General features: G+C 21.2%; 3 protein-coding genes across 5 annotated transcripts; 1 reads left to right on the top strand and 2 right to left on the bottom strand.

The window, feature by feature from the left end:
• Positions 1 to 261: 261 nt before the first annotated feature.
• Positions 262 to 5,385, bottom strand: Kap3 (kinesin associated protein 3). Of its 2 annotated transcripts, XM_011502779.1 has the most exons (17): positions 5,340 to 5,377; positions 5,110 to 5,232; positions 4,275 to 4,392; positions 4,030 to 4,192; positions 3,675 to 3,881; positions 3,263 to 3,399; positions 2,852 to 3,182; positions 2,609 to 2,787; positions 2,283 to 2,549; positions 1,986 to 2,204; positions 1,654 to 1,819; positions 1,453 to 1,581; positions 1,261 to 1,365; positions 1,087 to 1,172; positions 810 to 1,002; positions 515 to 605; positions 262 to 355 (listed from the first exon to the last, which is right to left on the bottom strand). In XM_011502779.1, exons 2-17 carry the CDS (start codon positions 5,133 to 5,135, stop codon positions 280 to 282), a joined length of 2,493 nt encoding a protein of 830 aa, XP_011501081.1. In that variant the 5' UTR covers positions 5,136 to 5,232; positions 5,340 to 5,377; the 3' UTR covers positions 262 to 279. The 2 variants fall into 2 exon arrangements, with proteins under 2 accessions (XP_011501081.1, XP_011501080.1); XM_011502778.1 differs by having other exon boundaries at positions 5,110 to 5,385.
• Positions 5,386 to 6,127: 742 nt separating this feature from the next.
• Positions 6,128 to 8,700, bottom strand: LOC105364760 (UPF0184 protein C9orf16 homolog). Of its 2 annotated transcripts, none has more exons than XM_011502776.1 (3): positions 7,996 to 8,700; positions 6,672 to 6,802; positions 6,128 to 6,468 (listed from the first exon to the last, which is right to left on the bottom strand). In XM_011502776.1, exons 1-3 carry the CDS (start codon positions 8,019 to 8,021, stop codon positions 6,293 to 6,295), a joined length of 333 nt encoding a protein of 110 aa, XP_011501078.1. In that variant the 5' UTR covers positions 8,022 to 8,700; the 3' UTR covers positions 6,128 to 6,292. The 2 variants fall into 2 exon arrangements, with proteins under 2 accessions (XP_011501078.1, XP_011501079.1); XM_011502777.1 differs by lacking the exon at positions 7,996 to 8,700 and adding an exon at positions 7,679 to 7,694.
• A 334-nt stretch (positions 8,701 to 9,034) lies between these two features.
• LOC105364758 (regulator of microtubule dynamics protein 1) lies at positions 9,035 to 11,592 on the top strand. Its single transcript, XM_011502775.1, has 5 exons — positions 9,035 to 9,219; positions 9,737 to 9,919; positions 10,190 to 10,401; positions 10,687 to 10,925; positions 11,023 to 11,592. Exons 1-5 carry the CDS (start codon positions 9,035 to 9,037, stop codon positions 11,293 to 11,295), a joined length of 1,092 nt encoding a protein of 363 aa, XP_011501077.1. The 3' UTR covers positions 11,296 to 11,592.
• The last annotated feature ends 1,604 nt before the right edge of the window (positions 11,593 to 13,196 follow it).

The following is a 13,196-nucleotide window of genomic DNA, read 5'->3' as shown; positions in this document are numbered from 1 at the left end:
TATTATGTGTGCAAGACTTCTTATTTCTCTTATCTTACTAAGTACTGCTTCTAATCTTAATATACTTTAAGCGTAATATATTTAAATTTATTTGATCTAATAAGGTTCATTGACTAGTTATTCAATAAATAATCATAAATCTCATTAAATTAGTAAAGATAATTGATGACAAACTTAAAAAAAAAAAATAATGACAACTTTATAAAATTAAATGAGACTTATCGGTATCAAATTTTAATTTGATAAAATTGATTAAATTTGGACTGTGATACAAATCTTCTATCCTGAACTCATGGATAATTGAGATTTTGAAGTTGTTACCATTTCACAAATTTCATTTAGATCTCTACTATACCTAAAATAAAAATATGTTTATCATATCATTTATATTATATTTTTTAATGAAGCACATTTATAATATTTAAATTAAATGAAATGGTTTTAACGTTTAATTTATGACTATAATACCGTTATTATTATAGAAATATAAAAATTCTTGATTTAATAAGCTTACCGACTATTTGGACGGCTAAGATTTTCTGAAGAATCAGACAAAGTTTTAGTTACTAAATCTCCATCATCAATATTGAATCTTGTATTATTTCCTAAACCAAAATTAAAATGTTAATATTAAATTTTAAACTTAATTAATTAAATCAATTATATAAATATATCTTTATAATTTTTAGAAATTTTAATCTAATATTAGATGTAAAATATTGTAATTTCACATAATAAAAATTAATTTTTGAAAATATTCAAATTTATTATTAGAAATATTAATACAGGTATTTGGCTAATACTGATACCTGAAGGAAATAACATTGTGTGTTTTAAAAGATCTCTACTTGCAAATGGTGTAAAATTATCATCTTCGTCTGGAGCAGAAAAACTAGTAGCTGAGATGTCACCATTTATTGACTCAACCATGTCTAACCATTGTTGGTTATGAGATCTGAATTTTTCAACTTTTATTCTTGCTGCCCAATCTTTATCACAAAGCTATAATATTTAAATTTGGTAATATAATTTTAGGTATGAAATTAATTTTTAATTTTAATATTAATGGTATTAAATAAAACCCACTGCAATCACATCTAAACAAGCATCACAGATTTTTCGTATGGCTGGATTTTTGTCATGCATCAAATCAATTAAATAACCTGGTGCCTCTATAAGATAAAAATAATATTACTTAAAAAAATAATAGGACCATTGTATGTTCATTATATATATACAAAACAAAAATGAACAATTAACCATTTCCAGTTTCTCGAATTAAATACTCCCTCGTTGAATCATGTTTAGATATTTGGTAGAAAACATATATTATTTGTAAAACAATTTCATCATCTTCTTGTTTCGCTATTGGTTTAATAAATATTTACTTAACGTTTTTTAAAAATTTTATTATATAGAAATTAAATATACAATTAAAAGTTATGGCCGAACCTTTTAGTAACTCGATTAAGGATAAGAGTATGTCTGCTTTGCACATCACTTGTGCACTGTCTTCGTCAGAAGCAGCAGCTGTTCCTAAGAATATTACTACTTCAAGTACTAAATCATCTTGAGCTTTGCCTGAAATAAATTGAAAATAATATTAATAATATTACAAATATATAAATTACAATTTATTACTGGTTCATATACCTGGAATAAGAGAATTACGTATCCAAGGAATCAGATTACATCGTTGAAGAATTTGTGAATAGTCTAAATCAGTTAATGCTAAATTTCCCATTACTCCAATAATTTCTAACACAAAATCTTGGCAGTTAGATTGAGTTAGAGCCATTGCAAAATCACCAACAAATTCCTAAAATAAAGTAAAAATTTGAAAAATCACATTTAAATTTTTTTCTAAAAGAATCAAACTTTAATAATATTAATTTTGCATGTTTTGGTTATAGTAATTTTATATCAATAAATAATTATTGATTAATTCTAAATTATAAAAATAAATTACCAAATTCAATACTTACAATAAAATGTTCTTTTGTAGACTCATTCTGTGAAATATTTCTAACTATTTTCATTAATAATGCATTTTGATTTTTAAACGCTTTTTTAATTAAACTTTTTAATCTATTATTTTCAATCATTAACTCAGCATTCTTATTATTTGTAGCAAGGTTAATACATAATGCAACTAATTCAGGAAAAATTTGTTCATCATCTGACTCTAAAAGCATGTTTGTAACCTAAAATATTATTAATCAAAATTTAATTTTGTTGAATATTTTTTATTTAATATCTTAAGAAAGATAGAAGATACATACTAGTGAAATACATTCAGTATTTATAAACATCATTTTGACTTTATCATCTATACTAGCATGATACAATATTCCGAGAATAGTCGATCGATTTACATCATCTTGTATTAATAATTTAACTAGCTTGGGTAATAGACCTACTCTTATCATCTTTCCTCTTAGTTTTGTATCAAATGATAAATTAAACAAAAGTCTTAAAGTCATAGAGACCAGATCTGAGTTAGTGATGTGAAGCAACTTTGGTAATTTTTCAATGATGTTTCCTTCAGCCTATTAAAAATTAATCTATAAAATATATGTATTAAAATAATACCTCATTAATTACCAACCATAACATCTTTATTTTCTCTATAGATTGATAGTTTTTTTAAAAAAGTTACAACTAAAATTAGGAGATCAGTGTTTGTTCTGTCTAAAGTCTTTAAAAGCATTCCAATTACGTTTTTTTTCCTCATTTTTTTCTCTACTTCTTTATTCTCTGCAATATTTAGCAATAAATAAAAGCAAACTGAAAAATAAATATTCCATTTTAATAATATAAATTTTATTTGTTATATTTACTGAATAAAAACCTTTTAATAACTGTTCTTGTTTTTCCATTAAACATTTAAACTTTTTATGATGTTTTTCAAGATCATCCTTCAATTTATCAATATCATCTTTCCCTACAGTGAAAGCTCCATCAATAGGTTGTCTATTTATTTGAAGATCTAATGAACTATTAGAATTCCACAAATTATCCATTAATTTTGTTTTTTTGTCACTGTTTTCCGTGCTCATAGTAGGGAGTAAACACATTCCAGTATTATTTTCAAAATACCTTCTTCGCTTTTCCAAATCATCTTTCCATTGATCAAATCGAATTAACTCATAATCTATGATGTCCATGCAAAGAGAGCCAATCTATTACAAAATTAAATTAAATTTCTCTGATGTAGTAAGAAAAAATAAATAATAAAATTATTTTATTTTAAATAATATACCCTGTAATCAACAACGATATTGTGAAATTGACTATATGTAGCAAAGCAAAAAAATATGTAAATTATATTTATAGAAAGTTCAATGCTTTTCTTCCAGTCTTCTCTTAAGACTCGTGCTAAAACACTTAGTAGAGTTTCTAAAAGTCATATAAAAAAGTTTAAATAAGTCATTGTAACCATTATTACCAAATAAAATATTTGGTTTACCTAATTGGTGTACTAACTTTATTTATTTATTAAATAAAATAACTTTTAATTCAGAATATAAACCATAATTTTATATTATTAATATATTTTTAAAATATGTACATAAATATACAATAAATGCAAATAAGATAGTTAAAAGGAAAATAGTAATATTAATAATTATTACATAGTTGTTCATGAATATTATTTAAAAATCAATAATTACCATTTTTACTTAATTCTTGTAAATTATCTGGTATTCTTGTTAATTTTAAAATTGAAGAAGAACCTTTTATTTTATCTGATATATCTTCATAAAGTAATTCAATGTAATCATCAATATTACTTATAATAGCACGTTCTATATCTCCACTATCCACATTAAGCGAAGTTGATGACATTGGTCTTGGAGGTTGGCCAGCATTTTCAAAATCTACATATATACATATTTTTATAAAACATTGTTTTAGAAATATTTGAAATAAAACACAATTGCTATAAATTATTATACTAAAATTAAACTATATTGTGCAAGTAATTATCAAAATTTATAAAAGACAAAATTTAAAAATAATCATTACCACCACCACTGCTTTTACGATTTTGTAGATAATAAATTAATTGTTCAACTTCGTGTAGTTTCGATTCATGGATGAGAGAACATTTATCTATAATTTCTCTAGCAAGTAGAGTCACATTTGTATCAGCATTAAGGCTTTTTAATCTGATAATTTTTTGACACTCCTAATAAAATAATAATAAGTAGTTATAACTAAATATAATAAAATATAATTGAACTAAAATTAATATAAATATTTTATTCTACCTTACGATCTCCTAACATTGGGTCTCCAAGTTCACCTAAAATCAAAGCTTCAACATCATAGTTTACAACTAAAGCTTTTTCAGTTGGATGTACATCAAGATTTCCAGATCTTATTTTTCTGTAACAAAATAAATATAAAAATGATAGTTTATAGTATGAAATGTTTATATAATTAAAATATTAATTTTTAATTTTGTTTTGAAATTATTAAGTTATTCTTAAAAATCATAAATATTCTAAAGTATTTTTTAAATGTGGTCATTGTATTAACCCAAATAATGTTTTTATTGTTTGTTTTATTATTCAAATTATTGTAAAACTTATTATTTTAATATTAAATTTTATATTCATTATAATATATATATATATATATATATATATATATATATTATATTTATTTATTTATTATATTATTTATTATATTATTTATTATATTTATATATATATATATATATATATATATATATATATATATATATATATCTATTAATTTATTAATTAAAAATAAATTTATGTATTTTAAATATAGTTTAAATAAATTGAAGTAATTTTATAAATAGATAAACAAATATGGGTATATGTACAACTAACATTACAGCAAATTGTTGAAAAGATTACATTAATTATTTTATTTAATTTTAGTATAATGAATCTTTTACAATTTATAATATTTTGATAAAATACACAATTTTTGCAAATTTATTAATTTTGGGTTATAATTTTATATTAAAGATTTAGGTTCATTAATTATTACATACTTTGTTCTTTACATTAATTAAATATTAGTTAGAGAAACATAGTGTTTTAAATTGTTTAATTGTAAGATTTAGCCTACCTTTTTAGGTATCTTACTTCGTCCATTTTTTCCTAAAGAGCTTGCGGTTCAGAAAAACGAAATAACAATGATTATTACAAAATTTCTCTGCATTTGGGATGCACATTAAATCGGCTATTTTTGCTTTTATAATAAAATTTTATTGCTAATATATTGGTAAAAAGGTAATATACGTAAATTGAAATAATAAAGAGTTTTTAGTAAGATTTGAGGAATAACAAACTGCCTACTTTCTACGGTCTGGCCTCTATATATTGGTTTCTATTTCGTATTCTTCAGTCGTAAATAATTGACCACATCATAATGAAAATGTTGCTTTAGTAAAAACTAAAATTTTTGAATAGATTAAATATATTAATTGCTTTGGTCATCAAAAAGAGTAATCTACTCATACATTTTGAATTTAAGTTAACATATAATTCTTAATTTATTACCTTTACAATTTCCTTCTATAAAAATATGATCATTTGAGTGGTCATTAGGATTTTATATTTTCAATTAAAAATAAATAATAACTGAAAATTAATAACGAGTATAAAAATTTCATAAATTTTTGTTTAAAATTTTTAAATAGTGTATTTAAAATTATTTAATAAAGAAAGGTTAATTATATTTTTCATAGTTTTTAATAATCCACTGTTAAATTTTATTTAACAAAAGCTTTGAGTTCAAAAGTTTCCGTATAGAAATCGATTTCATGCAAATAATATATACTGTAGCACAATAGCTATGAAGAGGATTTATTATTATGTTAATATATATGACTACTACCAAAAATATATTACAATTTTATATGACAAATTTATTAAAAAAATATTTGCTTATAAATTATTATTATATTATTATTATTATATATTATATATAATAAATTGTTTTATTAAATAAATAAATTAAAAAATTTTTTTTATTTATTTATATAAAATATTTTTATTTTATCTTAAACAATTAAATAAATTATTATTTACTCATGTATGTATATATATATATCATTTATAGTTTGAAAACCTATATTTTGTACAAGGTATATTTATTGATATAATTTATCATTCTGTTTTAATAACAAGCTGTTGTTTATAGTTTACTTACATTATTTAAATTATACATGAAATTATAGATTCATTTAAAGATTCTATCATTACTATTTAAATAATAAGATTTTAATATTAATAATCATTAAGCTTCATTAAGCTTCGCCTTCTTGTTGATGTTTGTTCTCTTGAGTTTCTTGAAATTGTTTCCTAGTTTCTCTATTTGATTTTAACAGCTTGATCAATTCAGCATGGATATTGTCATTTTTTGATTCTAAACTGTCCAATACCAAATTCAGTTGATCTAATTGTTCATTAATTGCCTTAAACTCTGCAATTACATATATATATATATTTATACATCCAAATCGCATAAATGAAATATATCATTACAAACACAATAAATTAGAACATTTGTCAATTTTAATAAAAATAAATAAAAAATAAAAATGATGTCGATGTGTTCAAAGTTTACGCCCAATATAGTTCACTATTAAAATTTGGAAAACTAAATTAATAACAATTTTTTCTTACCTTCTTCATTAATTTGCTCTATATTATCTATGTTATTATTACTATTTTTTATATTTTCGTTGCTATTTTTATGTAGTTGTACGACGTCACAAGCCATATTTCTATCTTCATCTGCCATTACAAAATAAATACTAAAATATAAATATTGAACATTATAGATCAGCTGATAAAAAGACTTGTTTGCAAGAATTCATTTTTATGAAATATCTAACTACAGATGCTTTGATTGGTGCCAAATATTCTAAAATTTTATGCTCGAACATAACTAATTTAAAAATAATACAGTATTATGTTATTTCACATTATTTATTAAATGAAGAATTTTTTAAATAAATTATATAAACCGATTTTACATATAATAAAAAAATATTTGCATAGTATAAAAATTTTTTTTTTCCACAAGTATATAATATTTTTCATGCAAAATAAATAGAAATAATATGGAACATACAAGGTACCTATTAACACAATATTTGGATATTATTTATAAAGTTTAGATAACATCATCGTATTTGTGTACAGTTTTGAAACTGTTTTGATTATACTTTCTAAATTCTTCAAAAAAATATGTTTTTTAAAAATATATATTTTTGTACAAACAATTGTACTTAAATATAAATTAGTATTTTATAAAATATATATACTTAGATATGCATACTAAAAAATATGAATTTATAACATATATATTAAATATTTCAAAAATAAAATTATATTATCATTTTAACAAAAAAAAATATGAAAAGCAGTTTATATTGTAAATGAAAATTTTTTAAATCTTAAAGAATTTTTGTTGTAATTTTATTATATAGTATTTAATTATCTTGAAAATTAAAAAACTTGGTTTAAAGTGATTGTAAATTGAATATCCTTTAGAAGAAATTGTATTTAAAGATCTAGAATTTATAAAAATATTTTTAAAATACTTTAATATTATAAATTAATTAATTCTAAAGTGTGTTAGCGTGTATGTTAAAATTTGCATAGCTAATAAATCTATTTAACCTTACCATATCGACGTTTAAAGCAAATTAACATTATAAAATTAAGATTCGAAATTTAATGTATTTATAATATGAATTGAAAGAATTTGAATAAATGTATATTCAATGCAATTTAAAACTAAAATAAATTCATCCTTTAAAAATTTAGCATATGCTTTTTAAATATATAACATTTTTATCAAATAAATTTAATACGAATAATTTATCACTTTGCAATAACGTTACAATATTTTAATGACTGTTTGTAATTTACAGAATTTTTGCGTAATGTTTTTGTTTTGACTGTTATAATCAACGCTAGTTCGCACATATTATATACTTACTACGCATCAAACGCGCATACATGCATTTAATAATAAACCATACGAATGAAGCACTTATTATCTATTGTATAATTTCTTTCATGCTTTCATTCTTACTAACAAGAGTTAGTCGACCAAGTAAAAAAACGAGAATGTAACTGGACATTCCGATAAAATAAATGAAGTGAATAAGTATCAAATTATACCGTTCGTGGTGTTCATGTTGTGCATATGCAACGTATTGCAGTTGTTTTTACCATTTTTTCCGTTTAAAGCATACTGAAAAAATTCTGAAAGAATGCCGGAGAAAATTTTTACAACTTGTCGATGACTGTACAAAATCAAAATATCGTTATTCTCAAACATAACTATACATTTTCAGCCTAATTTATGTTTAAATATTTTTGTATTCGATAATAGACATTGTGCAGTCATGATCTGTGTTATCACCTCTGTTCAATAATGATCCAATTACGATCGAGAAAATGGTCTGTGATCACACTGGTGAATTATTTTTTTTTTGTCAATTTTGATGTTTATCGTGATAAATTTTAAATACAATTTGTTCAACGGAAGAGTGAAAGGAAAAATTTTGGAAATTCATAGAAGATAGGCATACAGCATTTTTACATATGCCGTTCCTTTATTCAGTGTGTAGATGATGTATTTTGAAAATTTTACGAACATTAACATTTTTTTACTGTTGATTAATAAAAATAAAAAATTTATGAAAAATTGACAAGAATATTTAATCTACAGGGTAATGTTCTATTCTGAAGTAAATTAAATACTTCTTAATATGATCGAATTTTACTGTTACTTTCTACACATTATTCATATAAAATATTTTTTAAATGTGTTGTAAAATAGTATTTAGTAGTTTCAATCTTATTCATTACTACGAAGGAATTTCATTGTATTTAAGATTTATTATTATATTATGACATTTCTTAAATGAAGCAAAAATATAAAATATATATTACCTGCTAGATGTAGATTGTTTTTTTTTTTATATCATTTAAAAAAACTTTATTATGAGATTTTTTTTACTTTTAGCATAATGAGCACCTTACAAAATTCAAATTTGATCGCTGCTGTTATTGGTGCTACTATTGGGGTTATAAGTGTTGCTATGTTTATTTATAATAGAGTAATGGAAAACCAGCAACATTCAAATATGAGCAATAATATAGACAACGTAAATCGCAAAGTTTTGGCATTGCAAGCAGAGTTAGATGAATTAAGGTATATTATCACTACAATTATATAAAAGATATTAAATAAGTTAAATTTTATTTTTTTAAATTTTTAAATTTTGGATTTATAAGGTGATAACAAAAAAATATAAATAATTATTTATTGAATCTAAACCATATATTATAATGAACAAATATTAGTAAATTAGTATATTATTAATAATAAATATTATTAATAATAATATTAATAATAAATACAATTTATAAGTTTCACAAACAATACAATGTTTTAACTCAATATTATTATGTGCTATTATTGTTTATATTTTATAGTTTTACAATAAAATTTATTAGGAATGGTATTAATGTTTGATAATGAAAATAATTTGTTGATTTTTTTAAAAAATCTATGTAAAACAATATCAACTCAGTTCTTAATTTGATTTAGAAATAAGATTCCTAGAAATACATTAGCAATATTAAGAATTTTATTTAAAATTAATCAAATTAAAATGGTTTATATAAAAATATTTTTAAATAATCCTAAAAATAACATTTGCTTACAGAAATCAACAGGCACATTTACAAAAAAATAAACAAAAAAAAATACAAAGAAAAGCATGTTCTAATGATAATTCACATTCAGGAACTGATAATGTTGATATTGATACTTACTCGATAACAGGTACTGATGCTGGAGACGATGAATTCTTTGATTGTTCAGATGATGAAGAAGATATAGACAATGGGTTAGTTAATTTATTTGTTTAATACCATTACTTGTTCCCATGCTAGATTTTGAATTGCTCTGTAACTAGTAGATTAATTTCTTTTTGTTTAATTAAAATTTATAAAATTGACATATCTAATAATGAAACATACTTTAGTAAATGTTTACTTAAATGCTTTTTTGACCAAATATATTATTATTGAGTATTATGTAAGGCGATTCAATATTAGAGAATTATGAACAAAATTTCTAGTGTTAAAATATGGAGATTATATATTTAGTGATACAGGACAACTGAAGAATCAATAGAAGACGATCCAACATTTTTGGAACTCTTTACGGAATGTGAAAAAGATCTTTTACATTTAAATTCATATAATAAATTAAAAATTTTACTGAATAAAAATCCATATAATGTAGAAATTGTATGGAGATTTGCAAGATCATGTTATTATTGTTCATTGAAAGACAATAATAGAATTGAAGATTATATTTGTGAAGGTGATTATTTTGGAAATATATTATAATTTATAAAATTCATTAGTACAATTTTAAAAAAATGATCATGGTTCATATATTAAATACTTTTACTAATATGTTGTATTATAGAAAATATTTTAAAGAAAATATAAAAACCTCTTCATAATTGTAATTTATAATTTCCTATATATATTTTTAATGATTTTATTTCAAAATTGTTATTAATAATAACAAAAACTTTCCAATTTAGAAATTTTTTAATTGAATGTTCTTATTAATATAACAATAATGATATATATTTTTTAGGTTGTGATGTTTGTGAAAAAGTATTGGATGTCGAACATGGGAAATTGTATGAATGGTATGCTATTCTTATTGGTGTAAAAAGTAGATTTTTACCAGTAAAAGAAAAAATTATAAGTGGATTTCGCTTCAAAATGTATTTAGAAAAAGCTCTTGAAATGAATCCAAATAATGGATACTTGTATTATCTTATGGGACGATTTAAATATGAAATATCTGAATTAAATTGGTTTGAGAAAAAAGTAAAATATGTTACTTAAACCATAAATTTATTTAATTCTTTTTTAAATTCATTTTCAAATTTACCTTTGTAAATTTTTATAACTTATTAAATTTCAGGCTGCAGCTATGTTTGTTTCAGAGTTACCAAGTGGTAGTTATAATGATGCAATTTTAGACTTCGAAAAAGCAGAAACATTATCAAAAGAACCCAATTACGTAAATAAATTATATTTAGGTAAAAGTTACATTGCTATAGGAAAAGTTCAAAAAGGAGTCGCTTATCTTTCTTTAGTGAAGGATATGGAAATAACTAATATTGAGGAAGAAAAAGTTTTAAGTGAGGCAGAAATATTGTTAAAAAAATATTCGAACTATTATACAGAACTATAAAGTGAATGCATAGTGTTTCAAAACAAATTATTTGAATATACCATATTCATATTTCTGGTACACCAATGGATTTATGCATTTATAAACTATAAAATTTTGGAACATATAGACGTATTCGTGCGCGTATGCGGACTCCCCTCTCTCACACGTACATGATTTGGTAAATTAAATATAATAAATTTGTATTGAAGTAGGTGTAATTTTTTTTTCTATTCCAATAATTTTGTTAATATTTGACATCAGTTGTTATTTGATTATGAAAGGAATCTTGCATTAATAAAGTAATTTCACAATGGAGAAGAAAATTTTAAATAGTGTTTTATTACAAATCTTAAGAAAGACGATATAAAAATGCTAAAGATAGTAATGTTTTTGTTAAGTATTTCTGATTAGTCAAATTCATATTATTTATGTTTATAAAATATTGATTTTTTACAATTACGTAATTTTTAATGTCAATGATAATAACGTATTATATGATATTTATACAAGTAAATTAATAACAATTTTAAATAAATGACATTTGTTTCACTAAAATTTTAGTTATATATAGCAGTATAACATTGAATTTTTACATTGTATTGAACATATAAATAGCCATAAAAATTATTTGTATAAACGTTTCTTGTCAAAATAAATCAATAATTTATGATAAACTTATATAAACAACATTTTAGAATTATAAATTGATTTAATCACTGCATTTTTTATAAATAAATGCATATTCATAAAAAAGCAAATATATATAAAAAGTTATATTTAAAAGTAGAGATAAATTTATTTATTATACAAAAAATTAACTGTAAAAATAATTATAAAAGTTTTGTTTCGTTTATTTTGTTATAAAATTTTGGAAATAAATATATTTTTTATGATATTCATACATATCAGAGCTCATTTTATAATTTGATAAAAATTTTATTGATAAAATACAAATGCTACTTCAGTTTTTATTAAACGTTTAAATTTATAATATAAATAGAAAAATATAAAATATTGTTTCAAATCCTATAAAACACAATAAGATTTAAAAATGAACAATATAATATTAACGAACATTGAATTTTTATTATAAAAAATTTATTATGTTAGATTCAAAATATTTTATTTTATTTATATAAAATTTATTTACATATAATAAAATTCTTTTTTTATCTGGATATTTTTTAACATATTCTAGAAAAATACCAAATAAGTATACTATGCAGAATAAAAAATTATTTAGAAACAGTAGTACTTAATTATGTTTATATTATTTTTTAGTAGATATTGCTTAAAATTTAGTAGATATTAATTAAAAAATTTAATAATTAATATTCAATATAGTTTATTATTGAAATTTATGAAATAAATCTATCATCATAAGTATGATTTGTAAATATTATTCATTGAAAAATTATTAAATAAATTATTATTTACTTTATTTCTAAACAACATACATTGAATAATTTCTTCTGTTTGTTAAATAAATTATTCAATATTTAACGTTTGAGTTAGCTGTAATTTGAGTCTATCAAAGCATACTTAGTATTAGTTTCCTAATTTAATTGATGGGAATCAACCTAAGTTATATATTATAAGCTTTTATACATGTATAGATTCCTTGGATAATTGTTGTTAAGATCCATAATAAAAATCTTTTTTATGAAATTATTATATTTTGAAAACTTACCAAATATTTTATTTGAAATATTATTTTATGATGTGATATTTACGTAAAAGATAAAAGTTATTCTATTTCACATCCATTTCAAATGACGATTCGTATGTGTTACAAATTAGCATCATTAATTTGTAAAGATTCATACATATCTGTTTGCACATGAGAATAATTAATCAAATATAGTTCGTACCTTGTTAATAGAATTTTTTAATTCAAAATATACGTTTTAAAATTATAA

This window comes from Ceratosolen solmsi, unplaced genomic scaffold (assembly GCF_000503995.2).
Source record: "Ceratosolen solmsi marchali unplaced genomic scaffold, CerSol_1.0 scaffold15, whole genome shotgun sequence".
In the NCBI taxonomy this organism is placed as follows: domain Eukaryota; kingdom Metazoa; phylum Arthropoda; class Insecta; order Hymenoptera; family Agaonidae; genus Ceratosolen; species Ceratosolen solmsi.
Note: the sequence above shows the minus strand (reverse complement) of the source record. Positions and strands in the feature narration are given on the sequence as shown.

Excerpts from the sequence above, each read along its gene's own strand:
- Kap3 (XM_011502778.1), bottom strand. The coding sequence starts at position 5,135 with ATGGACGAAGTAAGATACCTAAAAAG. Across the intron at positions 4,193-4,274 it reads CAATGTTAGGAGATCGTAAG|GAGTGTCAAAAAATTATCAG; the intron begins GTAGAATAAAAT and ends TTATTTTATTAG. Across the intron at positions 1,003-1,086 it reads CTTGTTTAGATGTGATTGCA|CTTTGTGATAAAGATTGGGC; the intron begins GTGGGTTTTATT and ends TAAATATTATAG.
- LOC105364760 (XM_011502776.1), bottom strand. The coding sequence starts at position 8,021 with ATGCATGTATGCGCGTTTGATGCGTA. Across the intron at positions 6,803-7,995 it reads GTATGCGCGTTTGATGCGTA|TATTTATTTTGTAATGGCAG; the intron begins GTAAGTATATAA and ends TTTATATTTTAG. Across the intron at positions 6,469-6,671 it reads AGAGCAAATTAATGAAGAAG|AGTTTAAGGCAATTAATGAA; the intron begins GTAAGAAAAAAT and ends ATGTAATTGCAG.
- LOC105364758 (XM_011502775.1), top strand. The coding sequence starts at position 9,035 with ATGAGCACCTTACAAAATTCAAATTTGATCGCTGCTGTTATTGGTGCT. Across the intron at positions 10,402-10,686 it reads TGAAGATTATATTTGTGAAG|GTTGTGATGTTTGTGAAAAA; the intron begins GTGATTATTTTG and ends TATATTTTTTAG. Across the intron at positions 10,926-11,022 it reads TAAATTGGTTTGAGAAAAAA|GCTGCAGCTATGTTTGTTTC; the intron begins GTAAAATATGTT and ends ATTAAATTTCAG.